Source organism: Chlorocebus sabaeus, chromosome 11, assembly GCF_047675955.1.
Source record: "Chlorocebus sabaeus isolate Y175 chromosome 11, mChlSab1.0.hap1, whole genome shotgun sequence".
Lineage (NCBI taxonomy): Eukaryota > Metazoa > Chordata > Mammalia > Primates > Cercopithecidae > Chlorocebus > Chlorocebus sabaeus.
The window spans coordinates 78,402,301-78,416,054 of NC_132914.1; the positions used below are offsets into that span (position 1 = coordinate 78,402,301).

At 36.0% G+C, this 13,754-nt stretch overlaps 1 protein-coding gene across 1 annotated transcript in view; it reads left to right on the plus strand.

Annotated features, from left to right (window-relative positions):
- The window catches only part of ACSS3 (acyl-CoA synthetase short chain family member 3), a 181,992-nt gene that overhangs the window by 121,261 nt on the left and 46,977 nt on the right, over positions 1–13,754 (plus strand). Inside the window, exon 9 of the mRNA XM_008004125.3 lies at positions 3,245–3,348. Within this exon, the coding sequence (XP_008002316.2) occupies positions 3,245–3,348 (104 nt within the window). The remainder of the gene's footprint in view (positions 1–3,244; positions 3,349–13,754) is intronic.

Genomic DNA, 13,754 nt, shown 5'->3' on the forward strand with positions numbered 1-13,754 from the left:
ATGTGCATGCATACAAATCATTATCAGCATAATGATTTGAGCAGGCATTGAATACATAGCATTGAATTACAATTTTTCTTCATCCAGGCCAGTGTAAGAATTCTATTGCTTCTTCAGAAAGTCATGGTCTGCCTCTACACTGTCTCATATGGTAGCCTCTGGCCTCATGTGGTTATTGAACTCTTGAAATACCCTCACATGGCTATTGAGCTCTTGAAATGTAGCAAACCCGATTTGAGATTTGGTATTAAAAAAAGACTGGAAGATCTCACAAGTAATTTTCATATTCATTGCATGTTGAAATAATAACATTTGAGATATGTGTATTTTAACAAAATATCTTATTAGAGCTAATTTGACTTTATTCTTCTTTTTTCTCTGAATGTGGCTACTAGAAAATTTTAAACTAGGTATATTTCTTGGATTTGTAGCTAACATTATATTTCCATTGAACCATACCAATGTATTAGTCCATTTTGCATTGTTGTAAGGAATACCTGAGACTGGATAATTTATAAAGAAAAGAGATTTATTTCGGCTCATGGGTCTGCAGACTGTACAAGAAGCACAGTGCCACATCTGCTTCTGGTGAGCACTCAGAAAGCTTACAATCATGGTTGAAGACTCAGGGAGAGCAGGCATCTCACATAGCAAGAGAGGAAGCAAGAGGGAGGAGACGAGGTGCCTGGCTTTTAAAACCAGCTATCGTGTGAACAAGTAGAGTAAGTTAGAACTCATTTATTACCATAGGGAGGACACCAAGACTCTCCACTAGGCCCCACCTTCAACACTGGGGGGTGGAGGGGGGTCACGTTTCAACATGAGATTTGGAGGGAACAGATATCCTAACTATATCACCAATTTAGTTCATCCTCATGGCTCCAACTATATTATTGCAAAAAAAAAAAGTAATAAGATAATTTTACTCTCTGAATATATTTATTCAGCAGATGATTTTTTTTTCTTTTCTCAGAAAACGAGTGTGGATCTAGTAATAGCACATTGGATGTTTTATCACAATTTAACTAAAACCTCTTCTGATACCCTTATAGATATAAAGATATCATCTTCTATAGATGAAAATTACCATGAATAATTCTAGGTGATTGCACTTCACATATAGACATCATTTATCAGTGATTCATTTATACTCAAAAATTAATTACTGTGTATTTTCAATAGCTGTTTATAACCTTTATTTTCTGTAGAATAATTAAACTGTTACTTTTTTCTCACTACTGCGGTCAAATGCACCTTCAGGGCCAAGATTATCTATAAAAGTTAGGGAAGATGTTAAAGTAAAATTGGTAACATGAGAACTTGACAAATTTGTTTGTTTTGTGGTCCATCTTCTATTGAAGTTCATGCTATCTCTTTGTAATATCATCTCCCCACTCTTCAGACCTCCCTTTAGCCTATTTAATCAACAAGTCACAGACTTTCATTTTACTCTCCACTGCTGTGATCCTTGAGTGATTTTTAATACTATCTTGAAGAGAATCCTTCTATCAAAATACTCTTATTTCCCTCTGTGTCTTCCACTGTTAGACTTCAGCTACCATAAATACTATCATCCTTCAGAACAGACAGGTTTTCAAGATCTCTAAGTTTGAAATTGCCTTCTGTCTATAATGACACCCTGTTTTTCTCACCTTGCTTTCATTTTCATCAAACTTTTTCTTATGTGACTTCTAGTCATTTACCTCACTATTTTTCCTTGTAGTTTTCTTTTATTCTGGTTATTGCTGCCTTGCTTCCTATAATTCCTGCCTATTCTAGAGTTTCCAGACAGCTTTTCCAGCATTGATTTCCCACCCCTTATATCACACCCCAATCTGTGCTACCCCTGGTTAGCCTCCCAGGTCACTGATTGAGTCCATAAAAAACAACTCGCTGTTCTCAAGTCTTTTCACATTTATGTTATATACTGAAAATATCCTAGAATAGTAATTCCAGAATTTTGCTCTCCTTAGGTCACTGTTTTTTCTCAATTTCCACACTCTTAGAAACCAACATGCCGCCTCTTTTACTTAGAAGAATAAGTCAAACCGGTGTTAATTTTGCTAACTCCCCACCTCTGCCCTTTATCATTCTGAGCATCTAGAAATGTTGAAATACCTAAAAATTCATGTACTTTGATTGGTCTTGGAGTTATAAGGATACATGTTCCTAAGGAGCTCATAGCGCAGTGTGGAAAATAGACAAAAAAAAAAAGAATTCTAGAATGAGATACATGTTTATAGCAAAGACAGAAACAGAGTGTTATTGGAACATAGGAGTGGAAGTATTTGAATCTCCATGAATCTTTATGAAATGATATGAAAAATTAAGGGAATAGTAAAATATACTACATTGTTCAGGATCAGTAGACAGGTTTTTTGTTTGTCAACTGTTTGTGTTTTACTTTGATGATAAATGAATTAACTCTACACAAACACACACACACACTATATATATATATATAGTAACAGGTTATGAAGGTGTTTGAAAATGGAAAAAAAAAAAGCAAAAACAAAAAACACCCATGCTCTCAATGAACCACTAATTGGGTCAACACAATTGTATTTTTCTATTTTATTTTTTCCATTCTGCAGTATGGTGCTTTCTGCCAAAAATGCTTATTCTCCTTCATCTATTAGTACTCTTGTATTCCTTTTGACTGAAGAACCTTTTTGACTTCAAAGGCCACAATGGCATTTACTTCTTCACTAGCTATTTCTCCTATATATGTCCTTGGAATAGGAAAAATATGTACTTGAAATTAAAGTAATTTTTATCAGAGGAACTCATAAGAAGGAACAAATTCATATTTATAAGAATTTGCTGCCTTAGCCGATACTTATGTATGTATTTTTTGTGTATACCCTTACTTGGAATTCAGCAAACAAATTTGGAGCTAAAATTAGCCGGGACAATGCTAAGGTGAAATATATTTTATCTTTGATCAGTAGATCAACATGATAGATCGATTACAGAGATCAACTCAATTGCTCTTTTAAAAACTGAAAAGTACTAGCTGTGAATTCTACTTTGGAAGTACCTCACTCCAATTCTGTGATGTGTGTTTGGTTATATTTGAGCCCAAACAAGAAATGACTCTCATCATTATACAGTCTGATGTATTGGTTATATGGCTGTATTCCTCTGACATAATGAGTGTCGTTAAACAATGTTTTTAAAATGTAAATACAATTATTTTGATTTATTTTCCAGGAATAATTTGAATTCACTGTCTCATATTCAGGTTCAAAACATTATTTGTGGCTGGAGAACGATGTGATGTAGAGACCCTGGAATGGTCCAAAAATGTCTTCAGAGTACCTGTCTTAGACCATTGGTGGCAAACTGGTGAGCATTTTCCTAGTATGCACATAAATATTAAAGAAATGTTCCAAAATGCTGCAAGGATTGGAGGAAACTTTTGAGCAATGACCAGCAGATCAGACACAAACTCAGGATTCGAGTGGTTCAGGTTTCAGTAAAAATAAGCAATTTTTTAATTGTTATTAATAATGTCTTCATAAGTGATGTTGATGCCACCATTCTCTTGGTCCCTAGGTATAAAGCACTAAAGACCTCTTTATCTTCTCTTCTTTGTTTCTTATATCTGGTAAGTTACTAAGTCTCAGATTTTCCTTTGAAGTGTCTGTTGGGTTCATTCCACCTTCAGTATTCCCCTTGCCTTTGAACTCTGGAAGCTGCATCATCCTCTGTCCTGATTTAAAGTTTCCTAATCACTCATCTCTGTTCTCTCTGCTTTTTGATACACCCTGCACACTGCTCCCAGAGTCCTTTTATGAAGCCCTGTTCCTCTCATAGGACTCTCTGGCCACCTTCTTGTGTTCTATAATATCTAATATATTCTGCCATATATTCTGCCTAGCATTAAAGGCAGATAAATTTATTTTTCTTCAAAACAATTGTCATTATATATGTAATTTATTCATTTAATTTATTTTGTTTATTCTCTATAGTCCTCCCACTAAGTGTTCCCTGGGAAACAAATTTTCATATTAAATGGATCAACTATAAACTTTGGAATAAGCACATAACCACCACCACAATAACTCTTTCTGCTTCTTCTTTTGAGGGGTGGCTATATATATGAGAGTGGGTACATTGTCTAGAAGCCATTTACCTCCTCACCAGGTATAGAGATTTTAAAAAATTTGACCCACTGAAAACAGCTATGAGCCATAGGAGCCCTACAACCTTTATATGTACATGTTTTAGTTCAGTCCCACTTAGTTTAATGAACTAGATCAACCTTTCTATATACATGTTTTCAGTATTCTCACCTTCTCTGCATCTGGGGCAGAATATCAAATTTGGGTTAAAAATTAGTAAGAATACTTTGCAAAAATTAGCTCTATTATAAAAATGATTTTCATGTAAACGATTAAGTGAATGACTAAACCTCAAATTCAGTGTTTGATAATTCAGAAATGTTTGATTCTGAGAAATTATACTTTCTATATTATGTCCTCGATTGTTCTTTAAAAATGTGTTTTCTGGCTGGGCATGGTGGCTCACGCCTGTAATTCCTGCACTTTGGGAGGCCAAAACGGGCAGATCACTTGAGGTCAGGAATTCAAGATCAGCCTGGTCAACACAGTGAAGCCCCATCTCTACTTAAAATACAAAAAATTAGCCGGGCGTGATGGAGCATGCCTGTAATCTCAGCTACTCGGGAGGCTGAGAATTGCTTGAACCCGGGAGGCGGAGGGTGCAGTGAGCTGAAATCCTATCATTGCACTCCAGCCTGGGCCACAGAGCAAGACTCTGTCTCAAAAACACAAAAAAGAAAAAAAGAAAAAAAACATTTTTCTACATCCTTTGTAATATGAAATATAAAATGAATAATCAGAGCAGAGGACACTTTCCTTACATAAGATGAAAATCAGAAAGCAACTTTCTATTAACTCCAGTTTTATATACTAAGGGGAAAATTACGTATTTAAACTCAGATTTGTAACTCCTTAGAAAATACAAAGTATAAGAATGAATTTCAAGAACAATCAATGCTATGTGTAGAAATACATAAAAGCAAGTGAAGAATTATTGCATCTGCAAGAATGTTTACAGTATTTATGTGTCCCCTACTAGCCAGGAAAATTTTAACAGTTATTTTCTTGGTCATGAACTGGAAAATGTTTTGTCACCTTTCAGATAATTTCTCTTATCTGGTCAAAATGGGGCATTACTTCCCACGCAAATGTGACCTGCCACAAACGCTTGTAGAAGAGTTCTGTTTTTCCCTCTTCAAGGTGACTGTGCCAAAACTCACTAAAGAAAACTAGCACATTCACAAATAAAATTATAAAATTATTTTACTTTTTCTTATAGACACCTTTGTACATAATAGCCTGTGTGGATGTATGTAGTTAGTGTATTCAGGCTTACAGAAAAGCTCACTGAAGCCTGTGACAGAAGCATATGAGGTCCCTGGTGGGTACTGAGTTCCATGAGAATTTGCAATTTGTCTTTAATGTATTGTTCCAAAGGAATTAATAGCCACATGTGTCAATGTGCTGTCACTGTAATCAGGTTGGAGTGACTGTTAATTGCCATGGAAAACATGTGGATTTTACTAATAAGATGACTGATTCTTTCCATTTCCATTATCCTCACCCCGTTTGATTTTACAACTTTTGTTTGGTATTCTGTCCTATTGAACTACACAAATACATGTGGATGGGTAGATAGGTAGCTAGTAGCTAGATTGCTAGATCGTTTTGTGCTTTGTAAAATAATTTCATTACAGGTGATGAAGAGGTCGGCTACTAACAGAAAACTAGTTAGGATTTCTATTTATTTGCATAGAAAAAAATCAATTTATCATTTTTAAAGTTGTGTGTTGTGATAAGTAGTTATAAAACGATACTGAAGGTCTGGGCGCGGTGGTTCAAGTCTGTAGTCCTGGCACTTTGGGAGGCCAAGGTGGGCAGATCACAAGGTCAGGAGTTCAAAACCAGCCTGACCAACATGGTGAAACCCCATTGCTACTAAAATACAAAAAAATTAGCCAGGCATGGTAGTGTGTGCATGCAATCCCAACTACTTGGGAGGCTGAGGCAAGAGAATCGCTTGAACCCGGGAGGTGGAGGTTGCAATGAGCCGAGATCATGCCACTGCACTCCAGCCTGGGCGACAGAGTAAGACTCCGTCTCAGTAAAATAAAATAAAATAAAATAAAATAAAATAAAATTTCAACCATTCTTTCTTTAGGTGCTATCAAATTGATGTTTGATTCCAGGGGGAAAGGGCAAGTATGTTATGAGTTGTTATGAACTCTTACAAAAAGAAAAGCATCTGGTATTTCAAGAGCATTCATGAGTTTCCTAGTTTTGTATGTCAGATAGGTGGTGGTGCATTTCCCCAAGACGTGTGCTAGTAAACACGTGTTAATGTTTAAGAGAAGGTTAGCTTTAGCCAAAGAATACTTTGCTTTATTTCAAATTTCAAGTTTTCTACAGGGTCTCTTTTTCTTGTTATTGACTTAGAAGTTGATATTTTTTACATACTTGTACACTTTTGTGAGACTTTCATATAAATTCATATTTATATGAAGAATTCATGAATTTGCTGTGATCACATTGATATATGTGTACAAATGAGCTGCTTAGAAACTGTGATGTGTAATTTGAAATTAGTGAGGGATATGTTAAGTAACTAAAATGTATGAATAAAAATTAAGTACTTCCTATGACTTGAGTTGTAAGAAGGGACTCTGCAGTCAGTTCATTTATATGACCATGTTTTGTTAATCAGGATTCTCCAGAGAGACAGAATTTGTAGATACAGATACAGATATATGAGAGGACACTTGTTAGAGACGTTGGCTGACATGATTACGGAGGCTGAGAAATCCTGTAACAGGCCATCTGCAAGCTGGAGACCCTGGAATTCTGGTAGCATTGCTCAGTCCAAGTCCAAAGGCCTCAGAATGACAGAAGCCAATGAATGATGTCACTCTTAGTTTAAGACCAAAGGCTTGAGAACTCAGGGACTACTTGTATAAGTTCTGGACTCCAAAGATAGGGGAGCCTGGAGTTGTTGTCCAGGGATAGGAGAAGAATGTATTCCAACTTCAGCAGATGGGTGCACACATTCACCTTTCCTCTGTTCTTGTTCTATCTGGTCTTGCCTTTTTGGATGCCCACTCGCACTGAGGAAAGGTCTTCTCATCTTCTCCACTCAGACTCACATATTAGTCTCTTCTGGAAACATCTTCACAGACACAAGCAAAAATAATGCTTTACCAGGTTGCTAGATATTTCTTAATTCAGTCAAGTTGACACCTAAAATTAACCATCACACATTATTATTGTTACTCTAGTGCAACTTGTATTAGTACCGACAGATTTTAGTGACTAACATCCTCTTTATTTCATTAAAAAGGCATTCTTTGATATCTGATTCAAATATGATCTAATATTCTAAATTGAGAACTAATCTGTAGAAAATACAAAAACAGATTAGTACCCTCCACCCCTCATAGGACCATTTTAATAAAGAATTGTTCCTGTTCAGCACCACTGAAGCATGAATCTCTTGCTTCGGAGTATAATAATGTAAATATTTAATGTTCTCATGAAGGAAATTGGTCTTGTCAAGTTTAGAGAGGAGAATTGTCTCTATTTGTTTCTAAATCTGTATAAAAGCCAAATTGTCATTCACCCAGATGTATTATCTTCACAGTAACTCATCCATAAGAAGATTAAAAACATCTGGATTATTGACTGAATTTTTCATTTTCTTTTTTACCCAGAGATAGAGAAACAGAGGTGTTACAATCATAATTTAAAAAGGGAAAACAAAAAGATAATGGTTTCATTAAAATATGGTAATTCATGTGCCAAAACAAAAAGAACAGCCAGAACTTCCTTATCCTCAGCTATACGATCCCCACATAAAACACTATATTGTTACAGAGATCAGACAGGAAGCACAATTTTGGAAGAAAAGAACTGTCAGTGCAGTGCATGGTGGCATTTACAGGATTATTTTTCTTGTGATTTAAGATCACTATAAAGGAATTATTGTTTTTACAAGTAAATGAACTAGTACAAAAAAAAATTTTTTGTTAAAGTTCAGAGACTTACTATTAAATCCTAAACACAGTAAATCTACTTTTGTCTGTCCTTCCTTCCTTGCTTCCTCCTCCTTTTCCTTCCTTCCCTCCCTGCCTCCCTCCTCGCTCTCTTCCTCCCTTCTTTCCTCCTTACCTCTCTTCCACACTTCTTCCCTCCCTCCCTTCTTTTATTTCCTTCTTCCTTCCTTCATTCCTATTTGCTATAAGATATGGTATTGGTTTTTGAAATGATTGTAACAAAACATCCTGGAGTCCCAATGTTTAACGCTATTTAATCCTAGATTAAAAAACACTTCGTTCTTTCTCTTGCTATCACTCAATTAATTCATGACAGCTACAAAGATAGAATACTCGACTTCCACAATGGCTTTTATAAGGGACAACTCAGTGAAGGGTTTAGTTCAACAAAATTCAGATTACTTTTACCGGTTGACAGGACACTATCTGTGTACTTACCATCAGAAGATCTAGAGCTTATATTGAAAGTGTTTCAAGTGTCCTCATGTCCAGGTACTGATGACATAGTCGAAATGAAGTAATGACCACCAACTTGAGCAGAGTGGGTGATTTTGTTGTTTGTTTGTTTTCATCACTTTAATGGAGGAATAAAATTCTTAGATAATTCACACAATTTTTTAAACTCTAAGGAAAAATTTCAATGAGAAACCAGTAGTCATCTAATGAACTGAGACATTGGTTATGATTGAAATGGTTGATCTTACTTTATCTGCCTTGAGCCATCTTTGTGGAGTTCTTTTATCTTGGTGTAATCGGAGTATTTCACTCCATATTTGATTGAACTGCTTCAGTTTTAATTGCAACTGCAGTTCTGAATTAACTATAGTCTATATATAGCCTAACTCTCCCTCCTTTGGGAAATAATCTGATAATTCTGGATTTTGTTAAAGTGAACTCAAAGGCTCCAATAAACTTCAGTTATGCTATCTCCTAAATCTAAACGATTGATTCTAAGGGTACACATACCCTAATGCTGTGTTACGAAAATGTGTCAGGGCTACTTGACATGATTTCTTATTTTTGCACAGCTTGGCAATTTAGAATTCCTGACAGCAGACAACTGAGGCAAGACTTTTAACTATAAAAGTTAACAAGGCTGATCAAATTAATCCTTATTCTTAGGGATCTCTGGAGAAGATTCACTAACTCAGAAATTTTTTAAGACAGTAATACATTTTGTTTACAAAAATCAAAACCACAAAGTAGCATAATTGCTAAGAGTTGGATAACAGAGATCTCTGTGGGAAATGTTACAGGCACAACTACAGTCCTGTCTCATTCTTCCTAAGTAAACAAATTGTAAAACACTTAACTAGGATTTGAGGATTTGACAGGTAAGGTATTAAAGTCTAAGTCACTTTTTTTCCTTGATCATCCTCTTCCATTGTTACTCTTGAATTCTCAGACATTTTTCTTTCATGTGTCCATGTTGATATACTGAATTGCAGATGGATTTTAATCTGTTAGCCTGCAGTTCTCTATATTTAGGCTATAACAGGAAATTTTATATCCCTGGAATCAGCATTAAGAGCATTATGCCTCTTGTTATTTCTTTCGCTTTTTAAAACATTTTACAACTATGTGTTATATGTGTGACTTTATTTGAATTTACTTAGCTTGTGTCCTGTGCAAAATCTTGTATATTTACTGAAAAATAGATTCCTAGGCATACCTAAGCGTAAGAGGCCCCATATGGCTAATGTGACAATGAAGAAAGTATATTCTTGGTGACTTGAGGACTCCATCTTGAATTATTTAAAAACCTGTTTTCTGTGGTTTGGGTACCAATAGCCATTAGCAAATATTCCTCTGGCTGCAGATCGGGGAGCAAAATATTTCCATGTGCTATCAAATGCTGCATTCTGGATTTTGCTTTTTAACTACTTATTATTCTCTGCTTCTGTATTTTACTCAGTAATTTTTGAGTCTATCAAAATTGCACTATGGTGGGAGGGTTTCTTTAAAGTACATGTCTGTGTTTCAAAGATAATGGATTGAATTAGTGTGAAATGCAATCTGTAGAACTCGAAGAGCTGGGTTGTACTGAACTCACAAAACACGGTCCCATGAACTGGGTTGCCCAGGGTATACCTTAGGCTACTTTTGAATAGTGGAATGCAAATAATGTTTCAGTAATACGAATGACTTAACTACTGTCTGATACATCTTTGTTTTTCTCAATTTAATGGTCCGAAATACATTTTTTTATTCCATTCATAGAAAAGGTATTTTTTGGTAAATTTAGCATGAGAAGTTGTGATGGGGGAAAAAGCAGTTATATAGACACAGTGTCATCTCAGCAACGTGTAGCTAGAGATGGCGTGACAGCATCCATCTGGTGAGAGAGAAAAGAAGCCCTATGTCATTATCGTTGCCTGGCAACAGCATTTTTTCTCATTTAGAGTAGTTTTCATTAGTTTAAAGTAGGTGATTTTCACTGATAATTTGAAAAGCTAGAGCTTAGAAGTAAGCTGCATGAATTTGGTTTGTGGAAAGAATAACCTTTTGTCAAACGTAAGGCATGCTTAATAAGGCTTTCTCTTTCTAAAAGTGAATAACTGTTTACAAACTGCTAATCCACCTGAGAATGAATTCCCAAAGCAAGCACCCTCATTGAATTAGACATTTTCATCTTCATAGCATTATAATGTAAAAAGAACATAATTTTTTAAAAATATGATAACACAAATTACTTGAGAGATGTAGAATTGTGTTTTAGAATCACTATTTGTGCTCATTATTATATCAGTGATAATGCTTTGGCAAGAGACTAAACGCTGGGAAATCGATTAATAATATAAAGTTGTTTTGGCCTTTGAAATACCTGTTCCAATTCTCCTCCTACCCTTAGCAAGGATCACGTATAAACCATGTTGGAAAGGTGAAAATATGTCACGTTTTTATAGATCTTCACAGGAACAAGAGTTATCTATACCTTCCTTTGACAAACTTTGCTGTCTGAAAATTTGATTCTCCCTGCTACATGTAAACCCCTGCACTGGGCCTACTTCCCCCACAAAACAATTCCCAATCCCCCTTTTGCTGTGAATTTTAATTTGGAAAACAGCAGGTGGCTATTCTCCTTGGAGTAACAATGTGAGTAGCAAAAAGTGAGGCAGAATCCAGTAGGACTGCCTTTAAATCCCAATTCAGCCACTTACTCTATAGCCACGGGCAAATCCTTGATCTTCAGTTTCCTCAGGACTAATTGAAAGCTTTAAGTAAAGTGAAATATGTACTAACAACCTAGAAGAATTCCTGGTATATAGTCAGCACTCAAAAAATACTGTTTTTATTTTGCTTTCTATAAATAGCCCTTCATGAATGTAAAGGCCATCTTTAGAATCTTGGCCTGTAAATAATTCAGCTTCAAAAAAACTTAGACTGTAAAAGTGGAATTTATGTTTGAGAAAATGTAACTGTAGAGATTTTACTTTCCTTGAGTCAACTAACTAGTTGGCATTAGGACCAGAACTCTCATTGTTCTGTGCTGTCCTGGGTCCTCTCCCCATAGCTTTTATCTCATGCCTTCATTAACTCAGCGTTTCTTATCTAAACACAAGGTTATTTATGGGCTTCTCCATTGAGTCCTCCACAGTTAGAGGCAATGTGCTGGTAAGGGAGTAGGATAAGACCAGTGTCTCATAGCTCGAATTAATGGTCTTCTTCCTGTACAAAAAGTTATGTTGCTTTGAATTAAGTATTTTAAACTAAAATCGTACTATCTCCTGAACACAAAGATTAAATTGATTTTCTTTCACTAGTGTACATCTCACTGTTTCTGCTTTCTTTCTGCTACCTATTCAAGTTATTTATAGTTCACTGTAAAGATTCAGAGGTGGGGAGAGTGGTTTCTTTACAAATTGCCTCTATGCCCATCGTGATGCTGTGATTAATATGATTCAGCAGTACTAGGTCGCTGCATTGATTTATTCCTAAGTCTTCTGCTTGCAGCACGGGCTACCGACTTCTAAATCCATATTGTTTTAATGTAGTTTCTGGAAGCATTGTAAAGGCAGAATGGCAGATTGCCAGATCCAGCGGGAGCTCTCATTTACAGAGCTGGACTTGTGAACTTGCCACCACATCTTCCTCTTAACCCTCGTTCACATCTAGTTTTCTTTAACTTTTGAGCCATAACCCTGGGGGTTAACTCAGCCTTTTCCCTCTTGTTTTTGCCCCATATCCAGACAATCACCAAGATATTTTGATCTTGAGTATAATTAAAATTTGGTCATATCTTCCACTGCCAGTCACCTGCACCAGACCGTCCACATCTATCTGATTTATTGCTTTGGGTTGGTATCATCAGTTTAGTGCTCCAGTTAGCAACTGAAGAGATTTTTCTATAATGCAGTTCTGAGTGAATTACCTCTGTGAAACTCTCCATGTCTCCTATTGTTCCTGGAACAATATTCAAATTTCTTAACATGGCATGAAAGGCATTTCATGATCTGCCTCTGTTCACTTCTTCCACTTGGTATCTCATCATCTCCCTAAGTATACCTGCCTCCCGCAATCTTTGCTCTGCTGAATAACTCATAGTCCTTTGACGGTCTAACTTCCGAACCTTTATACATGCTGCAATTTCTATTTGGCATGTATTTATGCCCTCAGCACTTTCTTCTTCCAAAAAGAAATACCTTTTAGTGAATAGAATATATTCAATAAATACTTACTGAATGACTGTCCTTTGAATATCATTCTTGGAATAAGAAAATCTTGTAAAGGAATTATAATAGTAATATATAGTTTTTATCTTCCTGGAGTCCTCTTTGTTTCTTTTCTCTCTGGTTCATTTTGGGATTGCATTCTGTGATTTGGTACTTATTTTTTAGGCCCTTGATCTTTATCATGGGAGCCTAAAATCATGTTAGAAGTATGCATTTACTAGTCAGCAAACATTTCCCAAGCACAGAATGTCAGGGACTGGACTATTTGGTCCTGCCGATACAAATGACTCTCAGGCACACAGACTGATTTCAACTGCAGGCTAGGAGAATGTTTTTTGTTAACTACATGCACTTTTTTTTTTGAGACTTGCACTAAATCTTTTTTAAAAGGTTATATAACATTTTTATTGGGAAATGTTCCAAGTATTTATTGCTATGTAAAAAAAAAAAAAAAAAAAAAAAAAAAAAAAAAAAACCACAACAACACTCCAGAACCTGGCAGCTTAAAAGAACAACCATATCTCATGATTTTGTGGATCATAGGCAGAAATCAGCCAGGGATTCTGGTGCTCCAAGTACTATGACTAAAACAACTCGGACAGTATTCAGTGATGAATTTGTTACCTGAAAGAGCTCCCGATCCAGACTCCAAGAGGGGGTTCTTGAGCCTCACACAAGATTGAATTCAGGGCAAGTCCATAGAGTAAAGTGAAAGCAAGTTTATTAGGAAAGTAAAGGAATAAAAGAGTGCCACTCCATAGGAAGAGCAGCCCAAACGGCTACTGGTTGACTATTTTTATAGTTATTTTTAATTATGTGCTAGACAAGGGGTGGATGTTTCATGAGTTTTCTGGGAAAGGGGTGAGCACTTCCCAGAAGTGAGGGTTCCTCCCCTTTTTAGACCATACAGGGTAACTTCCTGACATTGCCATGGCATTTGTAAACTCATGGCACTGGTGAGAGTGTCT